Source organism: Patella vulgata, chromosome 2 (genome assembly GCF_932274485.2).
Source record: "Patella vulgata chromosome 2, xgPatVulg1.2, whole genome shotgun sequence".
Taxonomy (NCBI): Eukaryota; Metazoa; Mollusca; class Gastropoda; family Patellidae; genus Patella; species Patella vulgata.
In genome coordinates this window covers 78,132,242-78,153,689 of record NC_065880.2, presented here as the reverse complement: position 1 = coordinate 78,153,689, position 21,448 = coordinate 78,132,242, and the positions used below count along the sequence as shown (strand labels likewise).

General features: G+C 36.5%; 1 protein-coding gene across 1 annotated transcript in view; it reads right to left on the bottom strand.

The window, feature by feature from the left end:
* The window catches only part of LOC126812527 (chitotriosidase-1), a 34,810-nt gene extending 14,171 nt beyond the window's left edge, over positions 1–20,639 (bottom strand). The window contains exons 1-6 of the mRNA XM_050538980.1: positions 20,627–20,639; positions 3,418–3,592; positions 2,713–2,924; positions 1,613–1,625; positions 873–996; positions 117–302 (exon numbers count right to left, since the gene is read on the bottom strand). Coding sequence (XP_050394937.1) covers positions 117–302; positions 873–996; positions 1,613–1,625; positions 2,713–2,924; positions 3,418–3,592; positions 20,627–20,639 — 723 coding nt within the window. The remainder of the gene's footprint in view (positions 1–116; positions 303–872; positions 997–1,612; positions 1,626–2,712; positions 2,925–3,417; positions 3,593–20,626) is intronic.
* Positions 20,640–21,448: the final 809 nt, after the last annotated feature.

The following is a 21,448-nucleotide window of genomic DNA, read 5'->3' as shown; positions in this document are numbered from 1 at the left end:
TTTCATTTCATTTGTTTCATCGAAGAATGGAATGAAATTATATTAACGTCCTGTCCCTATTAGAGATTTATCTTTCACAATATTGTGGTTTGCAAGGGACTCCTATTCCTACTAACCTCCATATACGATAGAAAACCAGCTTCTTCAGTTAGATCACCTGGTGCACCAGGACCTGCAGCTGCTGCACCAATACCAAACTTTTCACTGTCTTCCAATGTAAAGGATCTACCATAAGTCGCAAATCCTATATTGATCTTTTCTTTTGGTAATCCTTTTTGTTCCCACATCTTTGCCGCAAAATCCTTCAAAAGAAAATAAAGAAATTTAGCTACGAAAATAAACCTGTCAGTACTTGGTATTGATTGTTGCTATTTATCATAGTACAAGTCTCAGACAACTTATGGATTAATGTTTTCTTTGTTAGAGAAGCATGGATGTGACCCATCAACTGTTATAATAGACTTTGAACGCTTTGTAGATCTTGCTCTTCATGCAGTGCATGGACCACAAGTACAGATTCGGTACTGTTTTTATCACCTTACTCAATCAACTTGGAGACACGTCTAGTCACTAAGACTTGCAACATGTACAAAGTTGACAACGAGTTCAGACTTTTTTTTAGAAAAATATATTTGGCGCAGTTAAAAACAAAAACAAAACCCCAAAATACACAGCAAAGAAAAGATCTGTAGGAGAAAACAAACAAATAAATCTGGCCGAAACGACCTCTTTCTAAAAAATAAAGTGGCCGGAAAGTCCTAGGACGAAATGTGCTAGGCCGAAATGTCCACTGCCCGAAACGTCCTACATTCCCGTACGACGTGTGGTCATGTATACCAGTCGCTATAAAACACATTCATCTAGAGTCCTACCATATTCAGTTCTCTTTCCTCTGCCCTTTCACTACTTCTGGGATAAAGTGGACTGTTGCATCCTGTAGTCGTATCCCATGATCCATGTAAATCATACGTCATAATGGTGGCAAAGTCGAGGTACCTACAAAAAAAATATGAGAATGTAAATACACACAAAATAGAATAATACTTGTCGGAATGTTCAGATTAGAAATTCATGTTTTACTCTAGTTTAAAAAGGGGGATCACGGTGGCTAAGTGGGTAAGACGCTAGCCTGGAGGTCGGGTGTTCGATCCCTGCACTGGCCGAGAAAGTTCATCCAGATTTTCTGGCGTGGTTCTCCCTTGTCAGTGATGCAGGACAGAGGGTCTTACAAGAAAAGCTGTCTAGTCGTCCGGATGGGACGAAAAACCGAGGTCCCGTGTGCACGTAAATGATCCTTTGACAGTTGGAATTCGATATAAGAGTAGGCCGTAGTGCCGCTGTCCGGGCAAAATTTCCCTCATAGCACATTGTATTGCCCGTCTTCATTAGCCCAGTTCAGAGCAGAACAATAGGAAGTTGTACCCTATTTCATTTCATTTCATTTTCTAGTTTAAAAACTATCTTTATATGTATTGATTACATTTAAAATACAAATCAATTTCTTACTCAGCTAAATCTAGAACAATATAGCCGTTATCAACTATATCTAATAAAGGACTAACAGCCGCCGTTAATAACAATCTAGTAGCTATCGTCTCTTCATTCAAAAAACCTTCCTTCAATTCCTGAAAAAAAGAAGCATCGAAAATAATATTACTAAACAATATTATAAAACACCATAAAAACAAAGTATAGTTAGTCATTTAAAAACAACGTTCCTCCCACTGCTAAAGATCCCTTGGGTGGCGGGGTTGTTGGGCGAATGTTTACACGTGCGCTCTGTATCATAAGGTCTGTCATTGTGTCAACTGGCGTGGTTTCGATTCTCCGGTGGTACGTGATAAGGAGTAGGGTCGCCTGTCCAACTTCGTGGGTTTTCTCCAGGTCCCCCGGTTTCCTCCCACTGCTAAAGATCCCTACGCGCAAACGAAGTATTGACATAAAATTGAACCATGTTTTAGTCCTGAAATGACCTAATTTGTGTCGAGTGGACGTTAAACCCTCTCTCTCTCTCTCTCACTACCTCTCTCTCTCTCTCTCGCTTGCTCGCTAAAGATCCCTACACGAAAGCGAATTATTGAAATAAAACTGAACCATTTTAGTCCTGAAATGACCTAATTTGTGTCGAGTGGACGTTAAACCCCAGTTCTCGCTGTGAGAGCAAAATTCACATGTTTGACAGTACTAATATAACCATCGAAATAAAAATTACTATATGTTTGTCTCAAAATAATTGCTGTGTTTTGCGTTGACAAGACATTAGCCCACCCCATCCCCAATCCATTTAGAGTTGACCGTTTAACCAAAGGGGTGATTCATCAGTGCCGATAAGAAAGGTGTTGCATGGTCGTTCGGACAAGATAAGGTGTTAACACAAGACCTTTTAAGAATGAATGAATGAATGAGTGAATGAAATTGGGTACAACGTACGATTGGAATAATGCAATTTTGCCCGGACAGCAACTGAATTTCAGTTGTCAAGGGTTCTTTTACGTGTACACCTAAGTGTGTACGGTACCTCGGATTTCTCGTCCCATCCGAACGACAAGAGGATCTTTCTTGGCCAATATCGGGATCGAACCCAGGATCTCCTGGTCTTACTCACTGAGACTCCCGACTCCCGTTAAAACTAGACCATTTGATAATGAAATAAATATATCGTAATACTTACCTTCAGAAATAAACTAAAATTTGTTTTGTCCTCGACTTTACCCCCTCTAGATCCAGGAAACTGCCAGCTAATTTCGAGACCATCAAATCCATTTTCTCTCAAAAACCTTATTGCACTCTGCACGAATTGTGACCTGGCTGTCAACGATGCTACCATATCTGAGAAATCCGATCCACCTTCGAGCCATCCACCAACGGTCAGTATAGTTTTAAGTTTAGGATTGGTATTCTTTAAAGAATTGAGTTGGGCATACCTATTTACCAAAATAAAATTATACAAAATAAACCTCGTATAAAGATTCCAAATGAAGCATGTATTTCTGCCCATTCTATGGTAGTATTAATTTTTGTACCGCTGTGAAGCAGTATAAAAATGATATGATAAGGAATGGGGTTTGACGCCGTAACTTCGCCCTTTTCTGCACGGACTGGACAGTTTTCTTTCGAATTTCAACTGTCAGGGTTTATTTTACCTTCACCCCAATGTGTAAACGGATTTCCATTCTATCCCACTGCTTTGGTCAGACGGTTGAGGCGTTTCTCTTCGAAAGAAGACTAAAGCTCCGCCGATTCAAGTACGATAAACATGAAACCTAGCATGCTTGTCCCTTGGATAATTAAATTTTTGTTATGGCGGCATAATTCGAAGATGGCGGCGATGGCGTCATAATTCGAAGATGGCGGCGATTACGTCATGCTCAATTCTTGGTCCTAAGTACGCTCGTACTTGTTTACAAAATGTCTTACATATCATATTCTGTCTGGTCTTCTCTGTCTGCAAATATATTGCCATTAACAGCAAAATCAGCGAAGCTGTAGATGATGTGAGTACAAAGAAATGGATCAATCAAACCCGGTAAAAACTGGGCTTGGGATTGTCTGAACCTCGACCTGTTCGTCAAATAACACACCCTTCTGTACTCTGGAAAAATAAAAATTGTAAAACAAAAATCATAAATTATTTTTTTTTTAAATTAAACCAGGAATTTTATAGGCGCGGTTGAGTGGCCGAATGGTCTATAGCATGCGCTTTAGATCATAATTTCTGTCATTGTGGCATGGGCGGTATTTTCATATTCAGCTTTATATGGTCGGGCATAACAGGAACTGTCATAGGACTTCATCCGTTCAGAGAAACTAATATAATACTAACTCCTGCCTTTCTTCTACTTGGAAGGGTCTAATTTCCAGGGAGGTCGGGCATAACAGGAACTGTCCTAGGACTTCATCCTTTCAGAGGAACTAATATTATACTAACTCGTGCCTTACTTCTACTTGGATGGGCTGAATTTCCAGGGAGGTTGGAGAGATGGGATATTTCCAGAGAGGTTGTAGATAAGACATTTCCAGAGAGGTTGCAGATCGGACATTTCAAGAGAGGTTGTAGATAAGACATTTCCAGGGAGTTTGGAGAGGTGGGATATTTCCAGGTTAGTGGGAGAGATAGTACATTTCCACGGAGGTTGGAGACATGGAAAATTTCCATGGAGGTTGAAAAGATAGAACATTTCCAGAGAGGGTGCAGATAAGACATTTCCAGACAGGTTGCAGTTAGGACATTTCAAGGGAGGTTGGAGATATAGGACATTTCCAGGGAGGTTGGAGATATGGGACATTTCAAGGGAGGTTGGAGAGATTGGATATTTCCAGGGTGATAGTCGATACATGTATAGGACATTTCCAGGGAGGTTGGAGAAATGGGAAATTTCCAGGGAGGTTGGAGACATGGGAAATTTCCAGGGAGGTTGGAGACATGGGAAATTTCCAGGGAGGTTGGAGAAATAGGACATTTCCAACGAAGTTGGAGGGATAGGACATTTTCAGGGAGGTTGGAGAAATAGGACATTTCCAGGGAGGTTGGAGAAATAGGACATTTCCAGGGAGGTTGGAGAGATAGGACATTTCCAGGGAGGTTGGAGAAACAGGACATTTCCAGGGAGGTTGAAGAAATGGGACATTTCCAGGGAGGTTGGAGGGATAGGACATTTTAGGGAGGTTGGAGAAATAGCACATTTCCAGGGAGGATGGAGAAATAGGATATTTCCAGGGTGGTTGGAGGGATAGGATATTTCCAGTGAGGTTGGAGAAATAGGACATTTTCAGGTTGGTTGGAGAAATAGGATATATCCAAGGAGATTGGAGGGATAGGATATTTCCATGGAGGTTGGGACGATAGGATATTTCCAGGGTTGGGTTGGGAGTGTTTGGGTATGTCGGTGTGGGTAGTGGGTGGATAACCCTAAACCTATCTATAATTCAAAATGACCTTCCCAACTGACCTGAACTCTTCCCAAATTGATCTGAAAATAGATAACCCCAAACTGATAACTTTGGAGGTCAAGTCTCCTGTGAGCAGAACATTCACCAGAAACTCTATTTTGACAGAACAGCTTGGTTGATTTTGACAAAACACAGATATGATTGTAATATTATTATATCAACTGAGACATGTACTTTTGATTGAGTGTGGTTTTGTTACACACTAACTTTTATTATGACGCATCGGACCAATTTGAGCCTATTTTTAATTTGTCTACGAGGTGTCTGAAAATCCGGCGCGGATCCAAAGATGGTGGACCCCCACTACTCAGGCTCAATTTAGGGGCCCGGGGCCCGCGATAGTCGGAGGTGGCATCTACAGCAGGCCCGTCGGAGTGGGCGTGGCTGGGGTAAAGTACCCCTTTCTCCAGGTTATTGCACACAAGTAATTATGCGGTTATATACAACGAGACCTGATTTTAAAATAGAAGTGAGACTTCTAGAACTTAGAGTTTCAGAAGAAAACCAAGGTATGATCTATACTGATCCCTGGGTTGAGAGATCCTCAGTTGCGAGGGAAACGATTAGTTAACTGAACAGTCGATCTTTAATTCAACCCCACCTCGCTTCCGTTGTATCTATGACAGATTAGGTATGACACATTTTGTAAGAAATGTATGGGGAAGAGGTAAAATCAATAGGGCTCATCTTATCATCCAAGATCTTTTGATCCTTACAACATTGGTTAAGTTTCTTCAGAATCGGACAACATTATTGTAGCCCCTCCAAAGGGCTACATATTTCACTTTCTGTGTAAAACGCAGGGGCTATAGCACTAGAATGTAAGGTCTGATGCGTACCAAAGTCAGACTCATCCAGGAACTTTTGATCCTTAACACATAGTTTAAGTTTTATCTCCTGAATCGGAAGGTCCACAAACTTCATTCATATTTCAAATTTTGGGTAAAAAGCAGGAGGTCAATGCGCACCAAAATCGTACTCATCCAAGAACTAGTGATACTCGTTTTAAGTTTCATCTAAATCGGATAAGAAATTGTTACCTCTAGATGGTCTACAACCTGAGTAATACATGCATTATACTATATGCGTAAAAGGGAGCGGCCATTTGATACAAAATATGACTCAACCATAATTATTATGTAACGGTGATATATTTGAACGACTTCGAAAATAAGATAAAAATGATGACCTCTAGAGGGCCCACAAGCTAAAAACGTGATATTTCGTTCAGTCAGGCGTCATAATCCAGAAGGTTAAGGTCCAATACGCGCCAATATCAAAAGAGACTCAGACTTTTTTAAAATCAAATAAAAACTGTGATCTTTAGAGGACCCACAAGCTAAAAATATATATATAGGAAGTGACGGTCCTATATGCGCCAATCAAGAATTGCTTCCGCCGGCCCATGTTTCCAAATTTTCTGGGATACCACACTTCAATATGGAGATCTGACTCCCTCCTGCTGAAAAAGCCTGGATCAGCCCCTGAGCATACATTCCACGAAATTCTGATATGTAGTATTAATTTGACAAATGTGTTTGTGTGTATTACTGTTGATTGAGTAGTATTAGTATGTAGTTACGCCTAGAGGGTTATTTTAATGTTTAAAAAACTACAACATTCAGCCACCCAACTCCCCATGTGTATAGGTATCTTTATTTGAACTCGGAGACAATTAATATTAATTTATCAACTAGTAGGTATTACGGATCGACCAGAGCGTTCTTATCGTCAAAATTATTGCAAAAGGTGGTCATATAGATATTCACATCATGTTCAAAATTTAATCAATTTCATAAAAAAAATTAAAACAATTATGGATAATTGAAACTGACAAAAAAAACGCGTTTGTCGATTCTTGTCCGAGCATATATAGAAAAGCTTAAATGTTAACAGCAATATACATTCAGCTTCCTATTATAGTTTATATTTTAATAGCTATATTCCTTCATAAACAAATAAAGTTACTTACAAAACACGGACAAGGATTTTCTTATCTGGTCTTTCGTGAGTGTGTGTGTTGTGTGTGCGTGCGTGCGGGTTGTGGGGGCATAGGGTACTGATTATAAATTGCTATTTGTGTCTTAAATACTGGATATTACGATCCTATAATTTTAAGCAAGATAACAATATCAATATTGATTGAAATTGACCAATATTGAATTCTAATTAGACTTTTTAATTTTGAATATTATGGAAAATATTGAGTTAGAAACTTAGCCCCTTTAATCTAAGAGCATTAAAATTTACGTCCACACGACACAAACTGGATCATTTCGGGACTAACATATGGTTCAATTTTATTTCCATAATTCGCTTGCGCGTAGGGTTCTTTAGCAGTGGGAGGAAACCGGAGGACCTGGAGAAAACCCACGAGGTTGGAAGTATGGTGAGAAATTAACAAAGTATATTAGTACTGACGAGAAATTAAGCCCATTTTATTTGAGTTATTATTACGGAAGCATCAAGAATACGCCAGTGGCGTCATTTTCTGACCAACTTTTACATCACGGGTTGTCGAGAACATACACACCGAATGGAAATATGGCAAATAGATGACGGTTACGTCAACTTAAGTTCTGCTTAAGGACTTATAGTGTATATGACAAGCAATGTATTGTTGGAAGTCGTCAATAAGACTATCCCAAAAACTGACAACACGTCCGTGTCCTCATTAATAGAAATAATCGCTTACTCATAATATGACATTTAAACTAATTATCCATTATCACTTATTCCTAGGAGCTATTTACGCGTTAGATCCTGAAAATGTTTCACGAGACACGACTGTGTCCTTATCCACGGGGACAAGAGACTCTTACACACGACTGCGCTCTTATCTTATCTACGGGAACGGAGCCTCTCACACACAAGTGGCTCGTCTGACAAGTTACTGAAAGGAAATGAAATGAACTAAAATGGGGTTTAACGTCCTACTGTTCTGGTCCGAACTGAGCTAATGAAGACGGGCATACGCCATACAGTGTGCCTGTGACGGAAATTTTGCCCGTACAGCGTCACTACGGCCTGCTATTATATGACAAGGGATCTTTTACGTGCACGCCAATGTGTACACGGGACCTCGGTTTTTCATCCCATCCGAACGACTAGACAGCTTTCCTTATCAGGCCCTCCATCCTGCATCACTGACAAGGGGGCACCACGCCGGTTTTTCTGGATGATCTTTCTCGGCCAACCTCCAGGCTAGCGATAAGCGTCTTACCCACATAGCCACCGTGACCCCCTGACATATAAATTATTTATCTGCGATTTCACCCTCGTTGTATTAAAATTTATTCAATAACTATTACTCATAGATCTAAATCGAATTTAAAATATCTCAATACAAGTACTTTGTGTTTTCACACTGGGGCGTATAAAACAAGCATCACGTGTCTACTCTGCCTCGTGCACGACCTCGCTATGCGATCCCAGAGGCAAACTAGAATATTAGAGGCAGTATTTTGTAGATATAAAGCTTATAATTATAGATACAATATTAGTATATATAGGTTATAATTAGTACCTACCTGCTGTGATATAGGATATATCCAACATAAACAAAACCATCATCACTTGAACTTTAACCTACAATTATAAAACAAATCAATATTGTTACATCACATCGGTAGGTAATTAAAGGGTCAATCTATTTGATGATCTCTGCCTATTTGATGATCTCTGCCTGTTGGGTGATCTCTGCCCGTTTTGTTCGCTACACTCTTCTTTACCTAAACTGTGGCTAAATAAATTACATAGTTCTGATTTAAAAAGTTGCACTATATAAGAGCTAAATCCACGTATTGCGGATCTTTATTTTTTTGCATTAAATGTTTTATAAATTATTATTGAGACATTTATTCACTTGACAAGCCTATAATCAACTCTCTTGGACATCAGATGGGGGTGATTTAAACGGATTGAAACACGATCGCCGTTTAATGATTTAATTCTCAAGTGGTGAATCGAGGCTTTGTCTCGATTTACAAGTATCGTTGCTACGATGATAAACAATCTTGTCAAAACGTTAAACAGAATGAAGTAATTTGAATGAAATTTTCAATCTATTCATTTTTCATTATCTATTTTTGAACTAGTATAGCAAGAACGACCAGTTCTTTATCTAAATCTTACATAATGTATCTTTAAGTTACCCGAACCGCAACTCGCGATAACAGTTTTACCAATTAAAATTCTTGAAGCTAGGATATATTATTATATTATTATATAAGAAGTGAAAATAATTCCTAATGTCTGAAACTAAGAATTTTTCTTTCTGAGAAGAAATCTTATACATTTTATCGCCAACAGTAGTATTAATACGAAATACGGTTTGTTTGGTTTTTCTTGCATGATAAGTCGGGTGCGATTTTTCTCACGGTTTTCCATTTTCCAAAATTATTCGTTTATGCCTGTATTTGAACTTTACTTAGTGTTTAGAATAATGAATCTTTAACGTATTCTTTTATTGTGAATCATTATAATGTTTTTATTTAAATTGTGAATCTTTATTGTGTTTTTTTATTAAATTATGATTATTTAAGGTGTTTTTAATTACATTGTGAATCTTTAAGCAATTCTTAATTAAATTATGAAGCTTGAAGGTATATTTGAAGGTGTTTTAAGCTCTTTTAATTGAATTGTGAATCTTTAATTAAATTATGAATCTACAAGGTGATTTTGATTATATTATTTCAACTACAGAGTGCAAACGATTTTTTTCCTAGATTGCCATGGCAGACTCATAATTCGAAACTTGACGAAAACAAGATGGAGAGAGAGCGAGAGAGAGAGAGAGAGAGAGAGAGAGAGTAACGTCCACTCGACACAAACTAGGTCATTTCGGAACTAACATATGTTTCAATTTTATCTCAATAATTCACTTGCCCGTATGGGTCTTTAGCAGTGGAAGGAAACCAGAACCATGAGAACACCAACGAGGTTGGACAGGCGACCCTACTCCTTGTCACGTACAACCGGGAATCGAAACCAGGCCAAATGACTCAATGACAGACCTCATGATTGAACGCCCACGTGCTAACCATTCGACCATCCAACCCCCCTGTCTAAAGATGGTGAACCAAACGAACTTTATATACTTAGAATGCACCACGTAACTTTGCAAACAGAACAGAAAATTATTTGAAAAATTAACCCAATTAAAATGTCTTACGTCAAAATTCTAAATGAACATAATTGTTACATTTAAACAATTGTTGTCTAATTATATATGTGAAAATGGACATGCATGCAATAATAAAACTGACAATTTGGACAAGGACTCGACAGTTTTATTAGATTATGATAAGATAATACTTGTTTTTATGTCAAGTAATGTGGCAAATTACTGGTAATAGTCAAATGCTAAGTACACAACATTCTTCCTTCGAAACGAATGGGATATTACGGAGCCCCTTAAGTGCACGATTCCACTCGTATATAATTTTTTTCGGGCACGTTTCCACTCTTATATAATTATTTCGTTTAAACGAAATATTAATTCGTTTATGCTACATATTAATTCGTTATAACGAAATAATTAATTCGTTATAACGAAATAATCAATTCGTTTAAACGAAACATTATTTCGTTGTAAGGAAATAATTAATTCGTTCAAACGAAATAATTAATTCGTTTAAAAGAATATTATTTCGTTATAACGGAATATTATATCGTTATAACGACGTAATATTTCGTTACAACGAATTAATATTTCGTTATAACGAATTAATATTTCGTTATAACGAATTAATATTTCGTTATAACTAATTAAACGAATTAATCGACTAATGAGACCCCAATGCTTCACACATCCAATTTGAAAATAAAATATGTTTTTAAAAAAAAAACATAGAAGAGGGTTTAACGTCCACTCGACGCAAATTAAGTCATTTCGGTACTAACATATGATTTATAATTATTTCAACAATTATCATGCGAGTAGGGGTATTTAGCAGTGGGAGGAAACCGGTGGACCCTGAGAAAACCCACGAGGCGACATGTACAAGCGGTCAAGCAAAACAACGCCACTTGACTCAATGACAGACCTTATGATTTCGCGAGCACGTGTTAAACCACTAGACCAATCACCCCCCCCCCCCCTCCTTGCATACGCGTATGATCCTGGTGGTTAATACCCAACATGAAAAAAAAAATCTGTTAAAAACTATTGCTTCCATCGGGTTCACAAGGTTTTAGCAATGAAGATCACGTGTGTGGGGGGGGGGGGGCGGGGGAGCTCTGGATCGGAAGGTTTCGAAAACGATAGGGTTCGTTCTCTCATGGACCCAATGATTGACTCGAATTTATGAAAAGCAAATCTGATTATCGTGGTCTTAAGGTTTAATCTGGGTTGGAAGAGTGGGGAATAGATTGGGTTCGTACACGCATGACCCCAATGCTTAATACCAATTTATAATAAATCAATTTAAACAGTAATGAAAAATTTTCTCAGATTATTCCTGAGATAATTCAGCAAGTATTTTAATAAATTTAATGTGAAATAAAAAAAGTAAAATTAAAAATTTCGAAGATGTAAGAAATGATGTTTTTAGTAAAATAATCAGATAAAAACAACTTACCATTTTAAATCCGAAACAATTATTGGCCATTATATTTAATAATTCGATATTAGCCTGATAATGATATTAATAATGTTACTCCACGCGATTAACTCACAATATAGGTATTTATCTCTCTATTGTTCTTGCTTTCAGATCAATTGAATGTATCTCTTAATATCCGTTTGTTCAGCGGTAGTATTTTATGAGAAGTAAAGAATATGTTAAAAGATGAATATATAGTAAACTTGTCTTCCGCCGGATTACGTCTGAAAAGTCGTCGACAAACAAGGCGCGGTTTCATAATATGTCTTTTCTTTAAAATATTTCTGTCTATCAATCATAAATGAACGTAAATGTACAATTAGTTGTCATGTTTTTTTATATTGTTAGCACAAATGCATATTAATTATTTGGATGTATGTGGCTTGTTCTATTTATAGCGATTGTCGGATTGTATGACTTATTATATACATGTACATTTAAGATAAATCATATGACACATCCCACAACCAATCACAAAAACAATTTTTTATTTCATTCAATTGTATGATATGATGAAAGGAAATCATGACCAAAACGGGTAATTGCAGCTGTCTTATATAACAAATACAATCGATTCTGACGTGCTGAACAAACCAGCGGTTGCCAGGCAATATACGCCCACATTTTGCAAGAGATGGGGAGAGAACAAGCTAAAAATAAAATTGTAATTTTTCGTACAATCATGGGCCACAAGCCATGAAGTTATGATAGGTTGTCCCTCTGTCCTGCATCACTGAAATCCCTACGGGATATTTCCTGTATAAATTTGGTCAATACCGGTTTTATATATAATCATGTTTAATTTTTAATGTATAAAACTAGGAAACACCACGAACTATATTCCCATCATCCTTAGGTCAGTGCCTGTGTGGAGACTTACCCCCCCCCCCCCCACAAACAAAAACAAAAAAAATTCTTAAACCTAACACACGTGCTAGACCGTCTCCAAACTAGCGTTCTCCGGTTTAATGAAAACGAGAAATATAAGCAATGTTCGAGGTAAAAATAAAATATCTTATATTTTTGATATTTGATCTTGATATTTTATAATAAATATAGCACGTCATAAAAATCCCGACACGTGTAGTGTAGCCCAGTTAAGGCAAAATATTGCTACTGGACCTATTGTAAACAAACAGCGAGAACAGACGACCAGGAGTGATCAACCACCCTTATCTCGAGTTTGTGCAGAAAAAGAGGACTTTAAACCCCGTTTCATTTTATTTCCATTGCATCCGAATCAAAGGAATCTTTTCTTGTTGAGATCCCCGGGCGTTACGCTTAATAAATGAGGATCGGGTGTGAAAACGCCGAATCCATTGAAACATAATATTATTTATTACTTTTTATATAAATAGATCAATCGATTTCGTCACTGAGACGGTTTTCTATTAAATTTGGTTTAACTTTGAACTAGTCGTAAACACGGGTACATGTACATAATGGATCACTGGGTGGACCTTAAAGTTTCCAAACAATCTATAATATGAAAATGCCTAATATAGTGACATGAGAAATTTTCAGTGATTGATAAAGTGGAATGACGTGGTTTTGTTTCCTCTCGCTGCTAAAGAAAGACTCGTAGGCCCAAACGAATTATTGAAACAATATTTAACCATACATTAGTTTCGAAATAGGTTGTGTCGACTCTCTCTCTCTCTCTCTCTCTCTCTCTTTCTCGGCATCACCCTGGCCTCAAGATCTGCTTACTCGCCACTTCCTTTTTTGCACGCTTTCTTGCTAGCATACATCATCCGTTACTATTATTAAACTGAATTAAAAAAAAATAAACATATATAATACCTCCCGTTAACCGTTAATTGCAGTAAAACAGTTCGGCTGCAGGCGCAAACCAACATTGATTTTGGACTGTATTAAACTATTAAATGATTTTTGAGTGGCCTTTTATGTGTACTGTAGTTTATAAAATGGTAAATTTATTTTGGTATGGACCCTTTTTGAACCATTCTAGTGGAACCGTTTTACATGTAAAAATGGACATCTAAGTTTAGGACCCATTATGCACACAGAGAACTACCTACTTCGATAATAGATATGTGCCCTAAATAGCCGCCATATCCATAAATTATTATATTATTTTGTAATGCGGTTCTATTCTGTTTCACATCTGTCTTGCACAAAAAAAACTAAGTAAACCTTTTCAGTTTTATCAAAATTCTCGAGGTATGCTTAGTGTTTTCCACTAAAATCGTCGATTTAGAACTTAAAATGTCCGTCAACTAGCTTAGTGTCTGTCCTCAGACGGAATTAATTGTAGACAGGCAGCGTAAGATTAGTATGCTTAGGACCCTACCCAGTTTGACAGTATCTTTAAGAAAAATTTAGAAGGACAAAAAAAAATTCAGTTATGTTTTTGATAATTTTATGTCTTTATATACTCAACAATAAATCATGGTTTATCATTACGTCAAGCCTTAGTACAGAAAGGTTATGGTATGCCCAATTTCTACTCTACAATTATAGACTTCAGTGTGATGGGATCATGAAAATTCATCGAAATCTATCAGACCATAATCAACTCTCGATGTCACCGCTAGCCTGCGATATTTACTAGACTAGGATCAGATTTGCTACTCAATTTTCATTCATGATTAAATCATGAAATGGATAATCGAGACTATGTTTTTTTTTTATCGTACCGACTTTAGTAATGATGATCGAGGCTAGAAAATTCAATCGCTAAATTCTCGGTTCATAGTGGATCGATTCACTGAAATTTTCCGCAAATTCCCTTTACATTAGCTAGTTTTTAATGTATCTTTAATACATGTATATATAATGATCTTCATATTTGTTTTATTTTATATTTACTATGATATTTGGTTTTATTTATGTATATAATATATTTATTTAGTGAGTATTTGTTTCGAGTTTGTTTCATGTAAAATCACCGTATTATGTATTCTATCTCTTCCTCCCCTGCTTCAAATTAAAAACCATAACACTCCTAGTGGTATGCAGTGTCAATCCGCCTGACTTTGATTTTGTATCAACTATATACATAATGTACGCCCACAGCAATATAATATACAATTATTACTCTAACATTACTCTATGTGGTTTGCCCATGTCAGTGGTGCAGAACGGAGGGCCTGACAAGGACAGCTGTCTAGTCCTTCGGATGAGACGAAAAACCGAGGTCCGTGTGTATATTGGAATGCAGGTAAAAGATCCCTTGCCAGTTGGAATTCGATATAAGAGTAGGCGATAGTGCCGCTGCCCGGGTAAAATTTCCCTCAAAGCACAGTCCTGCCAACAAAAAAATCCCTTTAAACATACATTATGCAAGAGCTAAATCTGCCTATTTCAGGTCTTTCTTTAGGCCTGGAATGTTATCTAAATTATTAATTAGACATTAATTAACTTATCCAGACCATAATCAACTCTAGATGGCAGCGCTAGCCTACGATCTTTATTGGATTGTAAGCCGATTTACTGCATAACTTTCCTTCTCGATTAAACGATTAAATGGATAATCGAGACTATGCTGTTTATCGTACTGAATTTAGTAATGATGACCGAGGCTTATGGGAATTTCAGTCGCTTAGTTCTCGGTTCATAGTGGATCAATTTGAATGAAATTTTCACCAAATTGCCTTTACATTATCTAGTTTTTAACTATTATAGTGAGAACTGCCAACTCGTTACCGAATCTCCCATAATGTATCTTTAATAAAACTTCGGAAAAATTAGGGATCTGTGTCCGTCTTCAAGGGATAACTATCTCCGGAGTTATATAGTTAAATATCGGACAATATAATATAGTAATACCAATACAAAATTGAGAAATAATATATCACAATAATCACATTAATATATTCTAACTTATAACACATACTGAATCAGTATTCTTTTGACCCCTGACGTGACCTATCGCTATAACTTGTCAGATCTTCATGTAGTGTAGGCCATCGAAAGTATAAAAAAACGAAACGAAATATAGATATGTATTTTAATCAGATTGGTTTTTTCAATTGGATTTTTTTTATTATTTTTGATTGAGGTGGGTAGGTTGTTGCCATTGTGTGTGTATTCATTACAATAGGGATTTCGTGTGGATTAACATCGGGATTTTCAGTGTTTACAAAATTATCATTTTTGTTAATTCTGTACAACCATACAATATCGCTATTCCTCATTTAGTTATCTGCATTTAGGATTCTCGTAATATATGTTTTCCCAACCTGTAGTGAAAGGGTGATTTGGAAGATTAAAATGTAATTATTATCTCCGATCGCCTTCTTATTTATAAATACAAATATAAACATAAAATGTATCCATATCATAGTTCAAGGCAATTTAATCGTCTGTTATATACTACCTTTGCTCGACCAGTTGAGATGCAAGACGTATATGCAGTTTTCGTAGAGCTGGGAGTCAATAATGTCATAAATGACATACGACGCAATAAGCATATTGTTTATTACTTGAAAACCTGTAAAATATATTTGTACTTATCAAGCTTCAAAGAGTTAGAATAGATTTATATAGCTCATTCAAGTCGTCTGTCTTTTGGTTTTTTTTGTCGTAAATATTGCGCGAACATATAGGAAATAAAAACAAGTATGTCACAAACTGTTTTAATATCACAAATAGACATTTTTATTCAACTTTGCCGGGCTTTTAATTTCTTGGGGAAAACGTCATTCCCAAATAATTTGTTCTCGATACGCTCGACAAGATTGCATCAGGCCTCTGTATTCAGGGTAAGGTGGTCCATCTTATTTGTCGGAACAAAGTAAATACAGATTCAGGGGCCCCAAAGAGATTTATAAAATGTCCGAAGGGGGGGGGGGGTCGCGCGTGGAAAGGGGTTAAGAATCATTGAATTATGATCTTTATCTATACAGGTAAAATAATATATTGATCATCAGACACTTCGACAAATCTAAACAGATTCCAATAAACATGTAATATTATACGGTCATTGCTTGTCAAGTCGGTCAGTCTTCAGAAAGTTGGGAAATCGACCCCCCGAAAATCTGGAAAAAAAATATGTTATTGTACATGTAAAAACTAGAAACTGTGGTCTGTAGCTTGAAAATTGATTGAGATACTGGCATTTGAGTTTTAAGAATTACTGATAAGTTTTCGAAACACTATATGTATCAATAATTTACTAGAGTTTCAGATATCTTGTTTTTACCTTTCTACTGAAGATATAGGGCTCACGTTTGGTAGTCTTAAAGAACGTTTTGTGTAGATTATGAATCGGCAATCATGGCCATGAAAAACGAAAAACATGTGGTATAATTGTATATTTCTGGATTTTGTAGTGCTTCGGGAGCTACAAAGTAATAGATACAGACAAAAGTTTTGGCCGATCTAGAGATTGTCAGTAGTAGTACATAAGAAACATATGAAAACGCATCAGTCTTCACTAGATTCCCAGAAAATTGGCCTCGAATATGGTTTCAGACACAAATTTTCGAAAATTGCCTCATATTTTCGAGCCGATTGAACCCGGTATATGAGCACCTAAAAATTGGCAATACTATATACCGGAAAACCTTCTAGTCCCATACCATCTCGATATTTTTTCGATTTTGTCCAAATCTGTGTTTTGGGTCATTCTATATCAATTATCATCCAGTGAGTTAAACCGTGCCCCTTCGATTTTGCTGATATTCCAAATCTTAGCTTGATCCGACTAACGGTTCCTTACGGTCCACCCAATTTGGGGGATTTCGGCCAAAATGGGCGTGACCACCATTATTCAAATGGCCATAACCCAGTAACCGAGGGGGTCAAAATTGCTAGAATAAGTATTGCTGGAAAAGCGAGAAGCTTGGTGTTTGAATCATATTTATCTATCTTTAGGAAAGTCGGCAGCAGGTTACTATGTATCCTGCTTTAAGTGTAAAGACACTGATTTTCAGCCTCAGGTGTGAATATTTAAGTTGATTTTACATGCTTATAAAAGCTGTTATGTCTCCAGTTGTTTGACATTGTGTGGTAAACATGTTGGGCTAAATGTTTCATGAAACTACATCTCAAGGTCACATGGTCTACAAGGTCAAATTCTAAAGGTCTTCACTCTTTAAAACACACGTACACCTATGTAAAAATATAAGTGCAGATTTATAATCCTTGTGGAATTCCCATTATACAAAATATGTATCCAATATACGATTAAGTTGCGAGCACATAAAAGAACCCTTGACAGTTGAAATTCGAAGTAAAAGAGTAGACCGTAGCGCTGCTTCAAATAGATCTCTTCATTAGGGAGAGTGGGAATCCATTAATCCATTCGTGCGCGCAACTAATTACATGACGAGGCATTTGGCTACCTTAAGAGAGTCCTAGTTACTGTGGAGTTTTTACCATTTCCATATTCAAACATCTATTCCCAGTCTCCTTATCTTTCTGACTGTTTCACCAAAAGAGGGGAGTCGGGGAGACGCAGTGAGCAAGACGTTTACTCGCTAATTTAAAGGTCCCGTGTTCGACCCCGGTGTTCATTGGGATTTTCCGGCGTGACTCACCCCTGTCAGTGGTGCAGGACCCAGGGCCTGACCAGTTCCAACGTATAGTCATCCCGTGTACACATTGGCGTTCATATAAAATATTCCTTCGCTGTTGGAATTCGATATAAGAGTAGACCATACTTCTGGCATATCTCTGATTTAATTAGCCCATTCGGTGCAGAACAGTAGAACATTAAACCCCGTTTCATTTCATTTCATTTCACCAAAAGAGTTTCACAAGAACACATTATTACGTGCAATTTTGACAGCAGAATCACCCGGGAAGTAAATATTTTGGAAAAACGTGTCGCGGTATGACAAGTAGGTATTTATTTTAATTTTTTGGCCATTTACATAAATTTTTGAATTTCAAATTGGTATCCTGTTTGCTCCTATTTTACTGAATTTATATTTCAAAAGTAACCGTGTCGGTTCATCTCAATGACAATCTGATTAAAACACAAATCATGTTTCGTTTCGTTTTTTATAGTTCAAAATTTCGTTTTACTTGTCTTTGCTACACTAGGATCTGGAAGAGTTGTTATCATTGACGTGTTCTTAATGGTGTGAGGGATTAGCCAATGAAACGGTCTGTTACGGCGAGCTTTGGGCGTGTTTGCACGGAACTGTGGGTAATCCATTAGTAACATCAATGCTGATTGCTTAATCAAATGTCTGACGTCATAGGTCAAAAGCAGTTCTTATGACCTCTGACGCGACCTATCGCTACAACCGGTCAGATCTTCGTGTAGTGTAGACCATCGAAAGTAATAGAAAAACAAAACGAAATATAGATCTCAATGCAGACAATACATTAAAAAGCGTATAGCTCAATTCTTTGGAATCTTAAAATATACGAAAATGGCTCTAAAAACACATATCAATGTGATATGAATGCATATTAAGTGATTTATATTCAATTTTTAAGTTTTCTATTTTAATTTCTAATCAATTATGTTCGGTGAAATACGTGAACAGTCCAAATTGAATGGCAGTCGTTCATTTTAATTTTTTTCTTCCATTTACATAAATTATTGAATTTCAAATTTATGACAAGTTTGCTCCTATTTTAGTTTTGAAAATGTATTTTAAACATAGCTGTAAGGGTTTTCTGTGTACGAAGATATATTTTGACAGTTTCATCTGAAAATTTGATTGTTTGGGGTTTTTTATTATTATTATTTTTTCATTTGCAGTATCTAACATATATTAGAAATTCATAAAAAAACGAATTGTTCGTAAAAAAAAATAATAATTGTGATATACGAAATTCATTTTAAACGGCAGACATATTTTGGTGTTCAGGAACAGGAGATTGTTTTAAAAAGGGCTAACACTGTCAACCTTTATCGACTTAAAATTTCCATTAGATATACTATGAAATATGTCATTAAAAATATAGAAGAAATTCACAAATCCTAATGAAATGGGGTTTAACGTCCTGTTGTTCTGCTCCAATTTGGCTAATGATGACGGGCATATATATATGCAGTACGCTATGGGGGGGGGGGGGAATTTTGCCTGGACAGTGGCGCTACGGTCTAATCTTCTATCGAAAGCCAACTGCCAAAGGATCTTTAACGTGCACGATAATGTGTACATTGGATCTCGGTTTTTCGTCCCATCCGAACGACTAGACAGCTGTCCTTGTCAGGCCTTCCACCTTGCATCACTGACAAGGGGAAACCACTCTGGAAAATCCCGATGAACTTTCTCAGTTTGACCATTCTGAAGGATACGCATCATGTTGATATAAGAAAATAAACATAGGCCTACCATAACAAATACCAACACATAGCATCGATGACATGGAAAAACCTGGCAAGTCATTTTTCGTGATTTTGAGAAAATCACAAAAAAACATTTTAGCATGATTGGATTTCAATCTGATTAAAACACAGATTCTATTTGTTCCGTTTTACTTGTCTTTATTACACTAGGATCTGGAAGGGTGATAAATTAGCCAATGAAGCGGTCTGTTACGGCGACTTCTTGGCGTGCCATGCACGGAATTGTGGGTAAACCGCCAGAAACGTCAACGCTGATTGATTAATCAATATCTGACGTCATAAAGTCAAAAACCGCTCGTAAGACATTTGACATGACCTTCGAGTACAGCTTGTCAGATCTTCATGTAGTGTAAGCCATCAAAAGTATAAAAAAAACGAAACGAAATATAGATCTGTATTTAAATCAGATTGGATTGCATTCTTAGCAGAGATTATAGGTTACAGATAAAGTTGCTGAAATGTATAGTTTTGATGTGTTGTTTGTAAGATATGACTAAATTTAACATGAAATAATGTAAATAATTGGGTATTGTTTGTTCTTGCGGGGTTTCCAATTTCATTATGGACTCAAAATATGCTGATTTATGTGTTTATCCTGCACATAATTACAAATAACTTAACCCAAAGGAATTTATTTCGTATTTAGTGATCATAGAAAACCTCCTGGGTTGTTTTCAAATTGAAATTGTGGATAACTTATATACGATCAAATCTAGCCAATGACATTGACAGGTGGAAAATTAAATACAGAATATAAATATAAAAAAAAATTGTTTTCGATAAGTAGATTTACGAGGTTTGTCCATGTCACCGACGAGATCGGGCTGTTTCTGCATACGTGTTGATTTATTAATTGGGGGTGTGTCTTTTTTTTAAAAAAATGATGAAGGCATTCTGTTTTAATGTGGTATTTGTCTTTGTCATATACATACAAACTATGATAGATATTGCATTTTCTATCAATCGGAAAAAAAAACCAGTTTGAAACGGTTTGCGCTTTTTCAATTTTTTTGTAAATAGTTTCAAACTGGTTTATAAAATCGACTGACTTGAGTTTAAAATTGCTAAAGGTAGTAATGTACCTGAGCCACAAGCGATTCCAAAAACAGTGAAAATAAGATATATAGTATATTCTTTTTTTTTTCATTCCTTTTTTTCCCTCGAATAAAGTTGTGTTGTCCTATAATCTTTTACCTTAGGGTAAAATACTTTTGCTTTACTTGAAGGAGCTATAAAAAATACTGAATTATGTTTATTTTCAATTGTTATTTCGATTGGTGATGAGGAAAAGTCTGCCATGAAAGATTACGCTTACGTTTTCGTTGTGTACATAATTTTAATTCAATTTTTGGCTAACTCAACACTGGTTTTATCTATAGACTCTAAATTTTCAACAAAGACACTTTCAGCTAGTTCCACAAAATAAATCAACATATAAACTTAAATGAAATCGACCTATTTTTTTCTTCTTTTTGTGGGACTCAAATCAAAAACTTTTAATTAGAGTTGTGTATAAAGATCTGGCATAAACTGTTACACAGCCGCCAAGCGAATATTTATATGCGGCTCAGAATCAGCTTGGATACGACTCTTCTCGAGTTAATAAAGGGAGATA